This window comes from Zalophus californianus, chromosome 4 (genome assembly GCF_009762305.2).
Source record: "Zalophus californianus isolate mZalCal1 chromosome 4, mZalCal1.pri.v2, whole genome shotgun sequence".
NCBI classification, from domain to species: domain Eukaryota; kingdom Metazoa; phylum Chordata; class Mammalia; order Carnivora; family Otariidae; genus Zalophus; species Zalophus californianus.
The window spans coordinates 96,567,178-96,585,906 of record NC_045598.1 but is presented as its reverse complement, the minus strand read 5'-3'; the positions used below and the strand labels follow the sequence as shown (position 1 = coordinate 96,585,906).

The window sequence follows — 18,729 nt, the reverse complement described above, 5'->3', positions numbered from 1 at the left end:
CTCTTCTGAATAAAGAGGCTGTGAATATATTCATGTAGAAGTATGTGTGTAAACATAACATTTTTCCTTCACATGAAATACTTACAAGTGAAATTGCTACTTCATATGGCAATCATATGTTTAATTTTATAGGAAACTGCCAAACTGTTTTCCAAAGTGGTTGTACCATGTTACAGCAGTAGTGTTTGAAAGTTCCAGGTACTCCTATACTTAGTATTATTCTTTTACATTTTAACCATTCTAGTGGGTCTGTAGTGGTATCTTGGGTTTTAATTTGCATGTCTTTAATGACTAATGATAGTATACCTCTTTTCAGGTGCTTTATTGTACTTACTGGCTACTCATAAAATCTTTTGTAAAATGTCTGTTCACATCTGATGCATATTTTCATACTGTTGTTAGCCTTATCATTCATTTGTAATAGTTCCTTATATGTTATGGATTTAAGTGCTTGTTAGATATATGTATTTTGAATATTCTCTCCATCTGTGGCTTGCTGTTTCATTTTTAAAACATCTTTAGAAGAGCACAAGATCTCAATTTTGATGAAGTCCAGTTTATCGATTTCTTGCCTCTAGGGGTTAGTGTTTTTTGTGTCCTAAGAAATCTTTTCCTTCCCTAAAGATTTTTTTGTCTATTTTTTTCTTCTAGGAGGTTTATAGTTTTATCTGTTAGGTTTAGGCTTATGATATATTTCAAGTTAACTTTTGTAAATGGTGTGGGTAAAAAGTCAAGGTTACTTTTTTTCCCTGTAGATATCCATTTGTTCCAAAGCCATCTATTGAAAAGATTATTTTTTTCCCCCAGCTTTGTGGAAATCAATTGCCTATATAAGTGTGGGTCTATTTCTAGACTCTGTACTGTTCTATTGATCCATTTGTTTCTGCTTTCATTAATCCATATTGTCTTGATTACTGTAGCTTTACAGTGTCTTGAAATCAATAGTATATGTTCTTCAGCTTTCTTATTTTTGAAAACGTTTTAGGCTATTTGAGGCCCTTTGCATTTCCATATAAATTTGAGAATCAGCTTGTCAATTTCTGGAACAAAGCCTGCTGTGATTTTGATTAGGTCTGTGTTGAATCTAGAGATCAATTTTGAGAGAATTTGATGTCTTAACAAAATTGAATCTTCTAATTTATTAATGTGATGGATCTCTTTATTTAGTAGTTCTTTAATTTTTTTTCTTAGCAATATCTTGTATTTTCAGTGTACAAGTTTTGTATACCTAAGTATTTCATGATTTTTATGCAACTTTTTATGTTATTTTACATTTCATTTTCCAATTGTTTATTCCCCATATGTATAAGTACAAATTATCTCTTATATATTGACCATGTATCCTGAGACCTTGCTAAATTCCCTGATGAATTTTAGTACCTTGTTATTGTAGATTTCTTAGGACTTTCTACATATACAATCATGTTGTTTTACTTTCCTTTCTTTTTCATGCCATAAGTTTATTTACAAACATATTGAGTATGTTGAACTCAAGAGTTTGATTCATTTTTTCAAAGAGATTGCACCTCTTAAATGTTCCTTTTCACATCTGTTTAATGAATTAAAGCATCCTTATTTCTTAAGCAGCTGGTGTCTTACTATAAAAAAAAAAATGTGCAGCAAATCCAGATCCAAAGTACACAGTTGTCATAATTAGTAACTGGCACTTATTTTCCACTGAAAATGACAAATTCTTCCCTAGGCCCTCCTCCCAGTGGCTCCTACAGACCACATAGGTTGTGAACCTCTGGATGCTCTGTCCCAACGTAGCGCTGTTGGAAGTTCTGCAAAAGGCGCAGGGACCCAAGATGTTAGAAGTGGCAGCAGCACACCAAGTCCTCCTCTTCACGACCTTGTTCCCCAGCGTGTCAGAGCCGAAAGGGCACTTTTCCAATCTAAATAAAATAAAATGTTGAATAAAAGCAGTGAAAGAAGACATCCTTGCCTTTTTCCCAATCTTAAGGGAAAGGTGTTAAATCTTTTACCACTTAGTATGATATTGCAGTAGTTTTTTCATAGTTGCCATGTATCAGATTGTGGAAATTCCATTTCTTATTTGCTAGAGGGGTTTTTTTCCCAATTATGAATAAGTGTGAAATTTTTTTCAAATGCTTCTTTGCATCTACTAAGATAATTACAAGAAGGCTTTTTTTCTTTATCTCATAAATAAAATGATTTTTAAATTTAAAGCAACTTTGCATTCTCTTATAAACTCTACTTAGGGGCACCTGGGTGACTCAGATGTTTGGGCGTCTGCCTTCGGCTCAGGTCATGATCCCAGGGTCCTGGGATCGAGTCCCACATCGGTCTCCCTGCTGTGCGGGGAGTCTGCTTCTCCCTCTCCCTCTGCTGCTCCCCCTGCTTGTGCTCTTTCACTCTCTTTCTCAAATAAATAAAATCTTAAAAAAATAAATAAACTCTACTTAGTCATAACTTAGTATCTTTTATATGTATATGTGAATTTTATTTGCTAATGTTTTTAAAGGACTTTCACATTTATGTTCATGAGTTCTATTCTATATTTTTCTTTTCTTGTAGTGTCTTTGGTTTTCCAACAGGGTAATGTTGGTCTTATAAAATGAGTTAGAAAATGTTTCCTCTTCTATTTTCTGTAAGAGTTTGTGTAAGATTAATATTATTTTTTTGGATGTTTAATAAAATTAACGAGTGAAGCTACGTGGACCTGGAGTTTTTTTTAATGCAAAGGCTTTTAATTAAAATTTTAATTTTAGGGGTGCCTGGGTGGCTCAGTCATGTCATTAAGCGTCTGCCTTCCGCTCAGGTCATGATCCCAGGGTCCTGGGATCGAGTCTTGCATCAGGCTCCCTGCTCAGCGGGGGAGCCTGCTTCTCCCTCTGCCTGATGCTCCCCCTGCTTGTGCTCTCTCTCTGTCAAATGAATAAATAAAATCTTTAAAAAATAAATAAAATAAAATAAAATTTTAACTTTAATTTTAAAAATAAATATGTAGATACTCAGAGTTCTTGTATCTTCTTGTGTCTGTTTTGGCAATTTGTATCTTTCAAGGAATTTGTCCATGTCATTTAAGTTGTCAAATTTACTACAATAAATTTATTCATATCATCCTTTATATCCTTTAATGTAAGATCTGTGGTGATCACCCCTTTTTCATTCCTCATACTGCTAATTTATGCTTTTTCTTTTTTTATTTGTTCCGTCCACCTAGATGTCTATTAATTCATTGGTGTTTCAAATAACTTTTTATGTTTCATTGATTTCTCCGTTGTTCAGTGGTTGCTATTTCATGAATATTTACATCTTATTATTTTCTTCTACTTGCTTTGAGTTTATTTTTTATCCTTCTTAAGAAAAAACCTTAGGGCGCCTGGGTGGCTCAGTTGGTTGAGCAACTGCCTTCGGCTCAGGTCATGATCCTGGAGTCCCAAGATAGAGTCCCGCATTGGGCTCCCTGCTCAGCATGGAGTCTGCTTCTCCCTCTGACCCTCCCCCCTCTCATGTGCTCTCTCTCTCTCACTCTGTCTCTCAAATAAATAAAATCTTTAAAAAAAAAAAAAGAAACAACCTTAAATCATTGGGGTTTTTTTCAGCTATTAAGTGGAATAATGACATTCGATTTCACTATAGGATTTAAAAGGATGTAATATTGAAAAGGATGGGGTGCCTGGGTGGCTCAGTCGGTTAAGCATCTGCCTTCGGCTCGGGTCATGGTCCCGGGGTCCTGGGATCGAGCCCCACGTCGGGCTCCCTCCTGGGCGGGGAGCCTGCTTCTCTCTCTCCCTCTGCCGCTCTGCCTACTTGTGCTCTCTCTCTCTGTCAAATAAATGAATGAAATCTTTAAAAAAAAAAAAAAAGGATGGTACGTTTTGTGCAGGACTGGCAGTAAGGTAATTTAAACAGATGTCAATCTAGAGCATTATACTGGGGAATAATTTAAAATAATAACTTGAAACTTAATGGGATAAAATGTGGGGGTTTTTTTAGGATTTTATTTCTTCATTTGAGACACAGAGATACAGAGAGAGAGAGAGCACATGAGTAGGGAGAGAGGCAGAGGGAGAGGGAGAAGCAGGCTCCCTGCTGAGCCAGGAGCCCGATGTGGGGCTCGATCCCAGGACCCTGGGATCATGACCTGAGCCGAAGGCATACACTTAACCATCTGAGCCACCCAGGTGCCCCAATAAAACGTGTTTTGATTTAAAACACCAAGATAGAGTGTTTCTAAACTTTTTTCTTTTATAACGTAAGCATTTATTTCCAAATATTTTGGCATTTTCCAGATATCTTTTGATTATTTATTTTTAATTAAGTTCCATTGTGAGAGAATCATTCTCAGGCTGACTTCAATCATTTAAAATTCAGTAAGTTTTATTTTATGGCCCAACATATGGTTTACTGGTAAATATCGTATGTATACTTGAATATATATTCTATTGTTGTTGGGTGTAGTGTTCTAAAATGTCACTTAGGTCAAGTTAATTAATGGCGGTTTTCAAGTCTTTTATATATTTCCTGATTTTCTGTCAATATGGCTATTACTCATGAAGAGCCATGAAATCCTCAGTAAAATTACAGATTTGTCCATTAGTCCTTTTGGTTCTGACGTTTTTTGCTTCTTACATTTTGAAACTCTGTTATTAGGTACATGAACATTTAGGATTGTTCAATCTTCTTGATGAATTGACTACATTTTTGCTTGAAATGTCTTTTCTCTTTATCTCTGCTAATATTTCTTGGCTAGAAGTCTGCTTTGTCTGATATCAATACAGTCAATCCAGGGTTCTTATGATAATGTTTACTTTAGTGTTTGAACCTCTTTATTTTAACAGATAGGTCTCTTTAAATTCAAAGTGCAGGGGCACCTGGGTGGCTCAGTCGTTAAGCGGCTGCCTTCAGCTCAGGTCATAGCCCCGCATCAGGCTCCCTGCTCAGCGGGGAGCCTGCTTCTCCCTCTCGCACTCCCCCTGACTGTGTTCCCCCTCTCGCTGTGTCTCTGTCAAATGAATAAATAAAATCTTTAAAAAATAAATAAATAAATTCAAAGTGCAGTTTAAAGAAGTGCAGAGTTAGGTCTTGCTTTTTTTTAAATCAAGTATGATCATCTTTGCCTTTTATTTAGAGTTTAGCTCATTTACATTTAACGTAATTATTCGTATGGTCAGATTTAAATGTACAGTCTTGCTATTCATTTTCTGTTTCTGTTTGGTTTTTTGGTGGTGGTAGTTGTTCTTGTGATTCTTCCTTCTCTCTCCCAACCCCAGCTTTTTCTGCACTGAGTGTTTTTTAGAATTCCATTCTTTTAGTGATTTCTTTAGCGTTCACAATGTACAACTTTAATCTTTCCCCTTCAAATAATGTACTACGTGGGGCTCCTGGCTGCCTCAGTTAGAGGAGCATGCGATCTTGATCTTGGGGTTGTGAGTTTGAGCCCCATGTTGGGTGCAGAGATAACTTAAAAATAAAATCTTAAAAGAAAACAAATAATGTACAATTTATATATAAAGTAAGAAATTTAGGGTACTGTATTTCCATTTTTCTTTCCCTCCTTTGTGCTCTTCTTACATTTTACTCCCCCATTGCTATAAATTCCACAATGTAGGGTATACAGGGCCAGCTTTATGGTCAGACGATCAGTGTAGCTGTACGGGGTCCTGCATTCAAAAGGGCCCTGTGGGGTTTTATGCTCTGTGGTAGCCATCTTGAAATTCTGATAGCTTAATCTTTGAATTTGTGGGGTTTTTAAGATTTTATTTTTATAAAAGATTTTATTTATTTATTTGAGGAGAGGGAAAGAGAGTATGGGAGCATGAACAGGGGAGGGGCAGAGGGAGAGAGAGAAACAGACTCCCCTTTCAGCAGGGAGCCCAATGATGCAGGGCTTGATCACAGGATTCTGAGATCATGACCCGAGCTGAAGGCAGATGCCTAACTAACAGCCATAAAATCTGAGCTAAAGATTTTATTTTTTATTTTTAAGTAATCTCTACACTCACTGTGGGACTTGAACCCACAACCCCAAGATCAAGAGTTGCATGCTATACCAACTGAACCAGCCAGCCGCCCTTGAATTTGTGTTTTGTATGTGAAGTCTGATGGGACAATACAGTGTGTACCAGGGGTTGGAGCCTCAATTCACTTGAGACCCTGCCTCCTGCCACCTCCTGAGGATGGGTTCTCAGCTGCCCAATCTCCAGCTAGCCCTGCATGGCCCTTCTCTACCTATAGACCACTGTCTCTCTGCTCTCAGCAAAAGCCTGGTGTGAGAGGGTTGAGATTGGACATGTATGTTCATGGTGTCTTGAAACAGGGCATGACAATGGCTGTCCCACTCCACACTGGCAGCACCATGCTATATCTGGCGAGCAGCCAAGTGGAGGCCTTGGTTTTACGGAGGCAAGCCTATCACCCACCGTGATTCAGATTATCAAGTGTATTCTGGGCAGAGGTTAATAGATCCTTGGGGGTTACCTGTCTGGCATGAGTTGGGGAGGCATGCCTATGGGATGTGGAGATACCTGGCTGTACTTCCCTAGACCCTGCCTCAGCCAGAGCATGACATGTTGGTTTGGTGGCTGGCAGGAGGGGATTCTAGCAGCCATTAGGCCCAAGCAAGCATGTGCATGCCCCTCATCACAGTGCTGGGCTCCCAGGTCCCTGCTAGAATCTGTGCTCATTCCACAAGTATCCCTAGACCTGACAGCATTCTCTTGGCTGGTTCCAGGCCTGAGGGAACCCTCTCTTTCTCCTTCTAACCTTCTGAATCTGGCTGTGTATCTCTTTCAGCCAGCTTGAAGCACCCTTCAAGACAAGCCAAAAATAGGAATTGTTTATTTCCACTGATTCTGCATATAAGGTAAATGCTTTGATAGGTGCGTTTAAAATGGCATTGCATACATATAGATGAATGGTACATTCATGCTAATAATTTAAATTTTTAATTTTTTTTACTTAAAACATTAGATAGTAAAATAAAGAACACTACGACAAATTCAAAGAGATTACAGAAAAAATGAAAAAAAGCTTGCTATCTTCCTTTAAAGCACTTTTCCTGCACATTTTCACTTTGCACTGGGAGCCATAAATTATGTCACTGGCCTTGCATGCAGGTCTGCTGCTGACAAATTCTCACAGCTTTTTTCAACTGAAAATGTGTTTATTTCAACCCTTATTTTGAAGGCTGTGTCTAGAATTCTCGATTCACAGTCTTGTCCACCTCCCCCGCCAGCACTTCAAATATTTTCCATTGTTTCCTGCTTACCTTCTTTTCTCTGTACATGATATGAGTTTTGTTGTTGTTCTTGTTGTTCTGGCCATTTATGAATTTTCTCTTTATCACTGATTCTCAGCAGCTTGATTATGGTTTGCCTTGATAAGGCTTTCATTGTGTTTATCCTGTTTGAGATTTATTGAGCTTCCTAGATCTACAGGTTTAGAGTTTTCATCAGATTTAGAAAAATTTCAGCCATTATTTTTTGAAATATTTGTTCTCTGTCTTCCTACCCCCTTCACTTCCAGGATTGTATGTAAGGTAAACTGCTTGATACTGTTTTAGGGAGAATCTGGTTTTTGTTTTTGTTTTAGCTTTAGCTTTTTTCTCCCTGTGCTTCAGTTTTGTTTTTGACAGTTCCTGTTGCTCCTTATTTTACTTCATTGACCATTTCTTCGGCAGTAAGAAGTTGAATTTGCTGTTCATCCCATCAGTGACTTTATTTCAGACAGGGCATTTGTAGGTTCCAGAGATTCTGTTTGCTTTCATGTTTATATCTTCATTTCTCTACTGATTATGTTTGTGTTTTCCTTTAAGCTTATGAATGTATTTAAAATATCCAACCTGAGGTCTTTGTCTGCCAACTCTATCATATCTATCATTTTTGGTTCTGTTTCTGTTCCTACTGACTGATTTTTCTCACTTTTAGGCTTCTTTACATATTTTGTAATTTTGAGTGGATGTTGCACATTGTGAACGTTACATTGCTGAGTGTCTAGGTTTTGTTGTCTTCATGTAAAAATTACTGAGTTTTATTTTGGTGAGTACTTCAGTTCCTTACAAATCAACATGATCCTTTTCAGGCTTTTTTTAAAAAATAAAAATTTTTATTTGAGAGAGAGAGAGCTAGCGAGCACGAGCGGGGGAGGGGGAGGGCGTGGCAGAGGGAGAGGGAGAAACAGACTCCCCGCTGAGCAGAGAGCCTGAGATGGGGCTCAATCTCAGGACCCTAAGGTCATGACCTGAGCCAAGGGCAGATGCCTAACTGACTGAGCCACCTGCTTTTAAGGCTTTTTTAAAGCTTTAGGGTAGCTCGAAAGTAGTCTTTCTTCTAGGGCTAGTTTAGTCCTACTGACAAGCCATGACCTCCTAACGTTTCTACTGAATTGCCTGGGTGTTCGACAAGTCTGCTTCTATATGGATCACTGGAAATTGAACATTTCCCAGCCCTTTGTGAACTCTGGGTACTAGTCAGCTTACAGGTCCCCTGTAGTTGTTCTTTCCCCGGTAATTTGTTTCCAGCCTTGTGCAGTGCTACCCTGTGCGTTAGCAGCTTAGTATTCAAACCAAGACTCAAGAGGATCCTATGTAGATTTCTGGAGCTTTTTCTGTGTTGCTCCCTCCTATCTGATACGGGGCCCTGAAAATTCCATCTTTCCTCGTCCCTTCAAACTCTGACCCCTTTATCTGTACCTCAGCAAGGTTATCATGTTCTGTGCTGTTTTCTGGAAAGAGCCTCCAGCGTGAAAACTGGGCTAACATAATGCCTACCTCATTTGTTTTTCTTCATTCAGAGATTACAGTCCTATGTTTGTTATCCAATATCAAAAGCATTTATTTTATTTAATATATAAGTTCGGTTTTATAGTTATGTTAGGAAGGCAAGTCTAGCTCAGTGACTCTATCGTGGCCAGTGGTGAGAGTCTTCCTTGTCCCTTTCATCAATTTTCTTTCTAATTGAGGTAAAATTCACATAAAAAATATTAATCGTTTAAAAGCATACCTTTGGGGCGCCTGGGTGGCTCAGTTGGTTGAGTGTCAGACTTGGTTTCAGCTCAGGTCTTGATCTCAAGGGTTGTGAGATTGAGCCCCCTCCCCCCAACCACCAACCCCACACTCCCTAACCCTCCTCACCTCACCACCTGTTGGGCTTCGCGCTCAGCGGGGAATCTGCCTGAAGAGTCTCTCCTTCTGCCCCTACCCCTCATTCTCACACATACGTCCTCTCCCTCTCTCTAAAATCAGTCAATCATTAAAAGCATACCCTTTCATCAGTTTTTAAATCAACTTTTAGAATGTTCCAAATCCCTCCTATTTTGTCAGGTATTTATGTTTGATCAAATAAAGTATTTTAAAGGCTTTGGAGTGAGAAGCTTTCCCATGTAAGGCTTGAGTTACTAAAACAGAGCATCATTATTCTCTTTTCCAGAGAATTTCACTTACTCAAATGGACTCAAATTGTTTTCTTTTAATATGCTAAAAACACAGAATCCTGTATGTGTTAAGTTATAGTATACATTACATTTTAAGCTGATAAACTACAGTTGATGTGTTTCTTGGATGAAAGTAAATACTCAGAAAAAAACAGAAAATAAAAACAAGGGAACCTGATGAAGGATCACCTCTTTGGGAACAAAGAACAGGAAAAAAAAAAAAAAAAAGCTTGATTAGTACCCTTTATTCCAAGCATGCTGTTTTATTATACTTATAAAATCATGCTTGATTTTTCATATTTGTATGTCTTTTGTTCTGTTGCTGTTTGTTCTGTTGAGATGTCCATTGTGGTTAGTGAGTGCTCGCCCTCCTCTTTAAGTTGTGAGTCCTGCCTGCCTTAGTCATCTTTAAAGGGAGGGAAGTCTGACTCATTTTGTGGTATTAAGAGAAAAAAGAATTCTAAAAACTGTTGAAGTTGTCATGTTTTCTCAGTCTGTGTTTTTGTTAGGACTGTTGTAGCAAACTTAAGGAAGCAATCTCTAGGGACAAATGTGTGAGTTGGCTTTAGGGAGTTTTCCAAAAGATGAAGCTGTGGAGAGATCTAGGACTTGAAAAGCTGGGCCAGCACTTAGGGCTTAGAATGTTCCTGGTAGTGGTGGTCAACGCAAGAAACTCGGGAGGTGGCGAGTGGGACATACAGGATCTCACAGACAATGAGGGCCATGGGGAGCAGGTCCTGAGGAGGAAGGTGGCTCAGAATTTAATTAGGTTCAAGTCAGACATGAGATGCCTCCTGCTTTGGTGAGTGATTCTTATTTTTTGGAGGGGACAAAATCAGAACTCGTATATAAGAATAGGCAAGCCACATTATGAAGAGTTTAATCTGTCAAAAATTGGAACTGTGAAATCGGATATAAAGATAAATTCTCTGTACTGTCTAGGTAGACATCTGTCTAGTCAGAAGGCGTTAAAACTTTTTTGTTTCTGAAATCGTTTGTCCATTTTTTTGAAAGCTGTGGCGTATTAATACGTACATTTAGGAGCAAGTAGCATTTCTGTTTATAATGCCCGCTTCTGTTAGGAGTGTCTTACGTGCCACGGAAACACCATTAATACACATCATTCATATTTGTGTGTCAAGTCCATAAATTTAGCATCTGTTGCTAGTAATTTTCAAGTTAAATTTCTTTAGCCCTGAAAAAAAAGCCTTTAGCCTCAGCAAATTCCATCTTTCTTCCCACTTGGACCCATTCATAGCTTACATTCATTCATACATTACATACATTCGCATAGTAACAAAGGAAAAGTAAAGAAAGCATTAACAAAGACTGCTGAAAACCTCTACGAGGCTCCTAGGAGAGAGAAAAATACAGTTGACCCTTGAACGACACAGGTTTGAATTGTGCGGGTCCACGTCTAGGTGGATATTTTGCGATAAGTACAATACAGCACTGTAAATATATTTTCTCTTCCTTAGGATTTTTCTTAATATTTTCTCTGGTTTATTGTAAGAATACAGTATATTAAAAAAAAAGAATACGGCATATAACACATAGGTGTTAATCAGCCATTAATGTTATCAGTAAGGCTTCTTCCTGCCATCTGTAGGCTGTTGGTAACTAAATTTTGGAGGAATCAAAAGTTATAGGCAGGTTTTCAACTGTGCGGGAGGTCAGCACCCTTCACCCCAACCTTGTTCAAGGGCCAGCTATACTCCCATCTTGTCTATAGTGAGGAAAACGTGAGTCTCAAGGACACCCTAAAATCCTTAGGAATCCTCTATTAGAAGCGGCAAAAGGATTTTCAGTTTAATAATGAGCGGCCGCTGACTGGCCCTTCACATTGTATGCATTAGTCTTTCATGGAGAGTTCTAGGCCTGGGTGCCAGGCAGTGCGGGCGGGTCCCTCAAAGCAAGGAAGCTGTGGTGGTGGTGGCGGCAACCAAAAAAAAAAAAAAAAAAAAAAATCTGCAACAACAGCTTTAGTATTTTGGGGCTTTGGGTTTTTTGTTGTTTTTTTTTTTTTCCACCCACATTAAATTTCTTAAGGTTATTTAGAATGATTTTTTTTTCATTAGATCCTCATCCAAGTTTATTTGCAGGCAAAGCTGATTTTCCTACAAACTTGTGGGAATGGTTGAAAGGAAAGTTGATGGAATCCCTGATTAACAATTGTCCTGCCTAGAATACATTTTGTGTGTGAATTGTGTATCAGTTTTGGTCAGCTGCCCTGACAGAGCCGGGCCAAGATATTTTCCTGCCTGTTAATCAAGGCCCCACAGACAAAGCTCAAGGAAGGATGACCCCTGCCTCAGGAAGTTTTGAATCAGTTGTTATTTATAACCAGTATACAGGAGAACTTGAGATCGGGTCTTTACTCAGTTGATAAGAAAAGTTCTATGCCAGTTTTTACATTTGAGGAAACATTTATGGGCCTCAATGAGTGAAGCCTGTATGTGAAAGGAAGGACTGTGACAAAGCCTGTAAGTATTTTTGCCGATTTGGGTCAAGGGGGTGGTGGCAGTGATGTGCAAAGTTCAGTCGGTGACGAAATAGGTTATGATATTTTAAAGCACCTGATAGTTAATGGCACATTGGCTTGTCATTAGCACCGTGCATATGGAATCCTGTGCTGCTAATAGTAAAGTTGAAATCAGGGTATGTTGAAATAAGGGCTAGTATTATCTCCCAACATAGGCGAGAAGGAGGAAATTAGGTGTTGATATGTTTCCAGACTAACTGGCGCTTTCTCTGGATGTATACATAAACTTTTTAGTTAGTTGAGATGTATTTCTGTAAGTGTATGCTTTTTATAATACTCTGTTGGTCCTTGTTTCATTAAGAGAAGGTTTCATAAGGAATTGATTTTACAAAATAACATTGTGTACTACTATGTGTAATCTCTTATAAAACCTCAGTCTACCTAACTTTAGGAAATTAAATACAGCAGAACATTAAAGCTGACAATTTGAGAAATATCACAAGTAATATTTCCTCTGTGTTCTATCACCATCTTAGGAGCGCGTTAATGGAGTTGAATTACTTAGTGGGTGACAGGTACATTTTTACATATGTAATGTAAATGAGTTATTTAGGGATACATAGGCAGTGTTTTGGTGGACTTTAAATTAGGAAATTATAAAACTGTGTTAACATATGGTTGTCTCTTTTTAATAGGAATATTCAAGATAAAGTTGCAGCCATTTTCCACGAGGATCAATGATCAAAATTTTTCTTTTTAAAAAGAGATTTCCAAGTTAAAGATGAAAGGAAAATGCTGGAATTGTTGGGATTCTAACTGACAGGATAAAGAATACAGTATTTCACAGTTACTTAAAATGAAGCCTCAGTAACATTCAGACTTTGACATGCACCCAACTGGGAACATGGATGCCGGTTTTTCTCGTTCTGCTGTTCAGACACTGTCAAGAAGCCACTGCAGAAACATCAAACAAAAAATTTCTCAGTGGGAAGGAAGAACTAATGGTATACCTAATCCAGAGAAGTGGCATCCAAGGGACTTTGGAGTGAGATATAATAACTGTCATCAAGAGAGTCTTCTTAAGAAAAATCCCGTCGATGAGGGAAAGAGCAAAAAGTTGGATATAACCAGCTCTCGCAATGTTGGTCTAAATATTAATGAAGATGCGAAAAGCCATGATCAAACCAAGGATGAAAGTGGGAAACGTGGATGTGATGATACACACCTCTTTAGAAATGAATCAGAATCCAATTGGGTATGTTCTCGGGTCAAACAGATCGAAAGCTGGAAAGAAGTTGTTTTGGACCCAGAGACTTCCTTACCTCCAGGAAATTTCTATACCTCACAGATCCTGTGGAAGAAAATAGAAGCACTCCCCCCAGATAAAGTCTTAAATTTGGCTTTAGAACATTGTGACTCTTCAGAAAAAGAACTGAATTTCAGAGTTCTCGATAGTTCATATGGAATAACCAAGAGCTTAGAAAATATTTACTCTGAACCTGAGGGACAAGAATGTGGACCTTCTATAAATCCTTTGCCCAAACCTCGCAGGACATTCAGATATTTATCTGAATCCGGTGTTATGCCATGTAAAGAAAGAAACTGTGACAGAAAATACTGTGAAAATAATTCTTGCGCAGAGTCTTGTTTGGCCTCTTCTCAGGAACCTGAACCAAAGAAATATGGCAGAAAAATCAGAGGGAGATCTAAAAGGTGTGTTTTTATCTGCTCCGTAATAATTTCTAAGTATTGTCCTTCCAGAACTACTGAGCTTCTTTTTTCTTTTCAAAACCATTTTCATTTCCCTGCATGGGGTACAGGCCTAGTTTGATTTTACAGATGTTGATTAACCCAAGGGAAAAGTACCTACAAAAGGATATAATATCTAAGACAATTTGCGGACATAAGAACATCAGAAAAACTTGCATTTTATATCTGTAAGAATACGTAGAGAAGTACATTCTTCTGCTTCGTTTAGGACATGCTGGTCTTGGCTTCACTTTCCTTGAGAGAGTGAATTTAATGAAGTTATGCAGTAAGGAACATGAATGTAATTGGCCAAAAGCCTCCAATTTTCTCATGGTGTATATAAGGTACCAGCCTAGTTTATTATTCTTAGGTATCTGATAAAACACCTTTGTAATTTTGCATACAAGTCCTTTGCTAATTGATTTCTCTCTATCATACCAACTTAAAGAAGACTAGAGTTTTAAAACATATAACTTTAAAACCTATCTCCTTTCTTAAGGAAATCCTTTGAATTTGAGGATATTCAGCACTTTCGAAATCAGAGCTCACAGAAGATTCATGAAGAACTTGGAAGAAATTCTGGCTCAGCACTTTATTACACACAGTCGGAGGACAATATCTACGAGGATATCATATGTATGTGTCCACAAACTTTGCAATTAAATTTAATGAGTATGTATTTGGTGGGGCCCTTAACTGTAGGATGGTATTTTCTTTTATGCTCAAGTGTATCTTGCTGTAGCTATTTCTTTTAAATATGGAAACTTTTGTCATATAAATTCTTTTATTCTTGAATGGTTTTTATAGCCAGTTTAGTGGACTGCTCAGTTCAGAAGTCAATGTTTATAGTATAGTATTTTGAGAATTCTTTTAACTTGGTTGGACACCAGAGTGGTTTTCAAGCTTAAAGGGCCAAGCAATAAAGGTTAAGAAGCTGAACATAGTGATTTGTTTCTTTTCCTGGCTGTAGTCCCTTTGTTTCCATTTAACTGTGTTTCGCTAAACTTTGTTTTCCCATTATTTTTCAAGATCCCGCCAAAGAGAATCCATATGAAGATATTCCGGTGCAGCCTTTGCCCATGTGGAGATCCCCTTCGGCATGGAAGCTACCACCCCCGAAAAGTGCTTTCAAAGCACCAAAGGTATAACCAAAGAATCAGTATAAGAAAACATTATATATAATTAACATAAGAAAACGTAAGAATCTTGTTTATGATCCCCTCAAAAAGGTTAAAATGGTTTAACTAGGGCCAAGATTAAGAGGCACCGAAATATGGGTTTTGTTGGTAGTGGTGGTTTTTGTGTTCTTTGTGGGGTTTTGGGGGGGCAGCACACAGCTTTTTCTTTGGTTTTGGGGTTTCTGTTTGTTCACTTACTAGCACTTCAAAAAAATGAGAATGTGAACACCTTTAGACAAGCCATGAGCTTTTCATTTCTCTCTAGTTACCACAGCTCCCTATTAGTCCCACGACAGTCTGTGGCCTAAATTACCTGTCTCATCCCCGAAAGCATTCGTCACCCCCGCAAGTGAAGGCTGCCTTGAGTTAATGAGGACTCTGAGCTGTTGTTTTCTGGAAACGTGATGACATCGTAGTAGAACACTGGATTAGAAACCTGAGAAATGACTGCACAAATGGGGAAAAAGAAATTCTGGTATCCTCAATTGAGGTGACTTGAAAGACAAGATACATCTTTTTCTAAGATAACTTGACCTTGAGACCATCAGCATTCCCTAGACGATCTTATCTTTACCAGTACATCTTCTGTTTTAGCTTCCTCCCAAGCCTCAGTTCCTCCACCGGAAGACTATGGAACTGAAGAGCTCCCAAGCTTATTTACGGTCAAAGCTCACAAAGGATACCACTTTGCCTGTCACTTTAACTGAGTGGAAGCTTTTCCGAGCTGGAGAAGTTGCAAACAGGAAAAGAAAAAATCTTCCCAGGGTAAGGACTCTAGTACTTTCATTCTTTGACTCTTACTTCATTTCCATAAATGAGAATAAATACACTTTAGACTGAAATGAATAATAGGTTAGAACTGATCTACTGGAATGAGAAGATTTGGGAAGCAGCCTTAAGATTTAGGTTTTTGCTCATGCAAGAAAAATGCATGAGTGGCTTTTGCCAGGGCTTCTTTATGGATTTGGCGAATTGATTTTAGATGGAAGGTTTCACTTCGGTTACCTTAGTTCTCATTAAAATCAGCTGCCTGTTTCAAGGAAGCACTAGAATCTCATGTAAGAGGACATTCTATTAAGCTGGCTTCAGTGTTGTTATTTTCTTTTCTTTTTTTTTTTTTTTTTTAAGATTTTATTTGAGAGAGAGAGAGAAAGAGCACGAGCCGGGGGAGAGGGGCAGAGAGAGAGGGAGAAGCAGACTCCCCACCGAGCAGGAAGCCCAATGTGGGGCTCGATCCCAGGACCCTGGGATCATGACCTGAGCCGAAGGCAGCCACTTAACCAACTGAGCCACCCAGGCACCCCAGTGCTGTTATTTTCACTCACTTATTTAATTGCCAAAGTGAACAGTTTTGTGCCTGAATTTACAGATTTTCAGTAATAACAAAATATATGCCTTTAATTTGGGGCAAAAATTCCCATTTGGGGGAAGAAAAGAGAAATTTGACTATTGGGAATAGAAATTACCAGCAATTACATTAAATAAATGATTTTTCTCTCAAGGGAGAAAAGGCAGTAAATCTAAATCATCTCAAACAGAGCTATTAGAACCAAAATGAAGAAATGGGGATTATTTGTAAACAGATATATGTTTTTAAGGAGAGATACTTAAGAAATTGGATGAAAATATTTTTAAATTCTTTATGTTACTTTGTTCTTCTATAATGTAGAATGTTTTCAGGGTAACTCTGCAGAAATGGAAAAAAAAATCAGATCATTTAAATAGTATTCCTTTCCTTAATCCCATCTGAATTAGCTGCATGTTATTCATTTGGCACACAGTGTTTGTACCTGATTTTAACATTAAACAAAAGTCCCAGCTGTTTTTTGGTTTAGTAACTGCTGATCGGTTCCTTGGGAAATACTCTGTTCCACAATACTTTAATTCTTCTGATCTATTTCCTGCCCCTCCCTCTTTAATACGTGAAGAGCTAAAGACACACGGCTTTAAAAAAGCACTAAACACATCTCTCTCAGTAGGAAAAAAAAAAAAGCAAACCTCTTTAGCTGTTTACTGTACTGCGTATGATGAGGAATATGTAGGAATCCAATGTTTAAAGAATTGCTAGGCTTTCTACAGTAGTTCTGTCCTCTGATATATCATGCTGGCACAACGAAGCAGCCTCCCACATGGCCCAGAGACAACAGATCATGTGTTCACAGGGGTGAGAGTACAAACACATAAGGGATTGCATTTAAGACGTGATTCTTGGAATGACATTAACAAATACTTGGGAATAATGGATTGTAGATTTTAGTGAGACCCACGAAAATTTGCAGTGCTTTTAATTTCAGGCCTCCATGTTTTAGGTACTGTGGATCTCCCAAGTACTCGAAGCTTGTTCTCTTTCTAACTCTAGGTGATAGGATCCAACCTTTCCTTTTCTAGTTATTTCCTCAGAGGTCTTCTGAGAAGTGACGTGGGAAAATATGGCGATGAACTCTTGATGATCAGGCAGGAATAAGCTGTTAGCGACCCTCGGATTAAATCCTATTAGGATGCTCTATTTGCAATACAAAATTTTGACTTTTGAGTGTCTTCAGCAACAACATTCCATGAGGAAAGCAGTTTTCATTTACTTCCCCTTTGATGGCTAGAGCTATCCCAGGAAGGAAAACTGGTTTCATAGTTTAAAAATCACTGATCTAGTCCATATGCCTCTTCCCCACCCTTCCTTTCTTTCCCTACTGTGAAAGCCTGTGTGGGATTGTTTGCTAGAGTAGATTTCCTAATGTCTCACATTGTTCGTGTCAGCTGTGCATAGCAATATGGTTTCTATCATTTTGTAGGAAGAATATTCTATAATATTTCCTACTGTACCCTCCAGTATTTACTGGAAGGTAAATGTGAGCTCCTCTTCCTAACTCATAAGCAAAATTTCAATTTTATTACTTTATCTCATGTTTCTAGAGCAGATAGTTCCCTTTCCTTTATAATATTTGAGTCTCCTATTGAGTATAATTTTCAAATGCTTATTAATAATTACACTATTTTTAGGGGTGCCTGGGTGGCACGGTCAGTTAAGCATCCGACTCTTGGTTTCAGCTCAGGTCATGATCTCAGGGTCATGAGATCAAGCGCCATGTCAGGCTCCACGCTCAGCGTGGCATCTGCTTAAGATTCCCTCTCCCTCTCCCTCTACCCCCGCTCGAGTGCGTGCTCTCTCTCTCTAAAATAAATAAATCTTAAAAAAAATAATTACACTATTTGTGGTCTGTATATCTCCAAAATACATGTTTACTCTTGTACGTCTTTCCTATAGCCCCTAACAATATCTTTTTATGTCAGATTCTCTTGTTTTTTTTTAATTATGGTAATATTTAAGAACATTGGTAATTTTTCACTTGAATGGCAGCTACAAAATTTTCAAAAGAATAAACTCATCCAGAAATGTGGGAATAATCTGCATATTGGAAGCACATGTTTCTCACATGTTATTTTTCTTTCTCTGGACTGATTCACTGCCTATGGATTGCCAGGATTGCTAGAGAAACAAGGACAAAAGAGAAAACAGGAACATTTTTCTCAAGCAACTTCGTTGGTTCTTAATATTCCTAACAGTTGTAATTCTGGGCATTAAATATGTTAATTCAGGATTAATGATTAAGGAAAAGCTTGGAATTTTAAGAAAAAAGAGAAATATACATGGAAAACTAATGAATTCCTCCTTTTATTATTATTTTTTTTAAGTTTATTTGCTTAAGCAATCTCTACACCCACGGTGGGGCTCAAACGCATGCTCCACTGACTGAGCCAGCCGGACGCCCCAAATTCCTCCTTTTATTTTATTTTATTTTATTTTTAAGATTTTATTTATTTATTTGAGAGGGAGAGAATGAGAGATAGAGAGCACGAGAGGGAAGAGGGTCAGAGGGAGAAGCAGACTCCCTGCCGAGCAGGGAGCCTGATGTGGGTGGGACT

General features: G+C 38.2%; 1 protein-coding gene and 1 pseudogene across 2 annotated transcripts in view; one reads left to right on the top strand and one right to left on the bottom strand.

Annotated features, from left to right (window-relative positions):
- DENND2C (DENN domain containing 2C) overlaps nt 1-18,729 on the top strand; it is a 79,329-nt gene that overhangs the window by 30,954 nt on the left and 29,646 nt on the right. For both annotated transcript variants that reach the window (XM_027580353.2, XM_027580344.2), the window contains exons 2-5: nt 12,577-13,594; nt 14,130-14,266; nt 14,660-14,772; nt 15,403-15,573. In XM_027580353.2, the coding sequence (XP_027436154.1) occupies nt 12,768-13,594; nt 14,130-14,266; nt 14,660-14,772; nt 15,403-15,573 (1,248 nt within the window). In that variant the 5' untranslated portion in view covers nt 12,577-12,767. The remainder of the gene's footprint in view (nt 1-12,576; nt 13,595-14,129; nt 14,267-14,659; nt 14,773-15,402; nt 15,574-18,729) is intronic.
- On the bottom strand, nt 1,573-5,677 carry LOC118356888 (annotated as a pseudogene).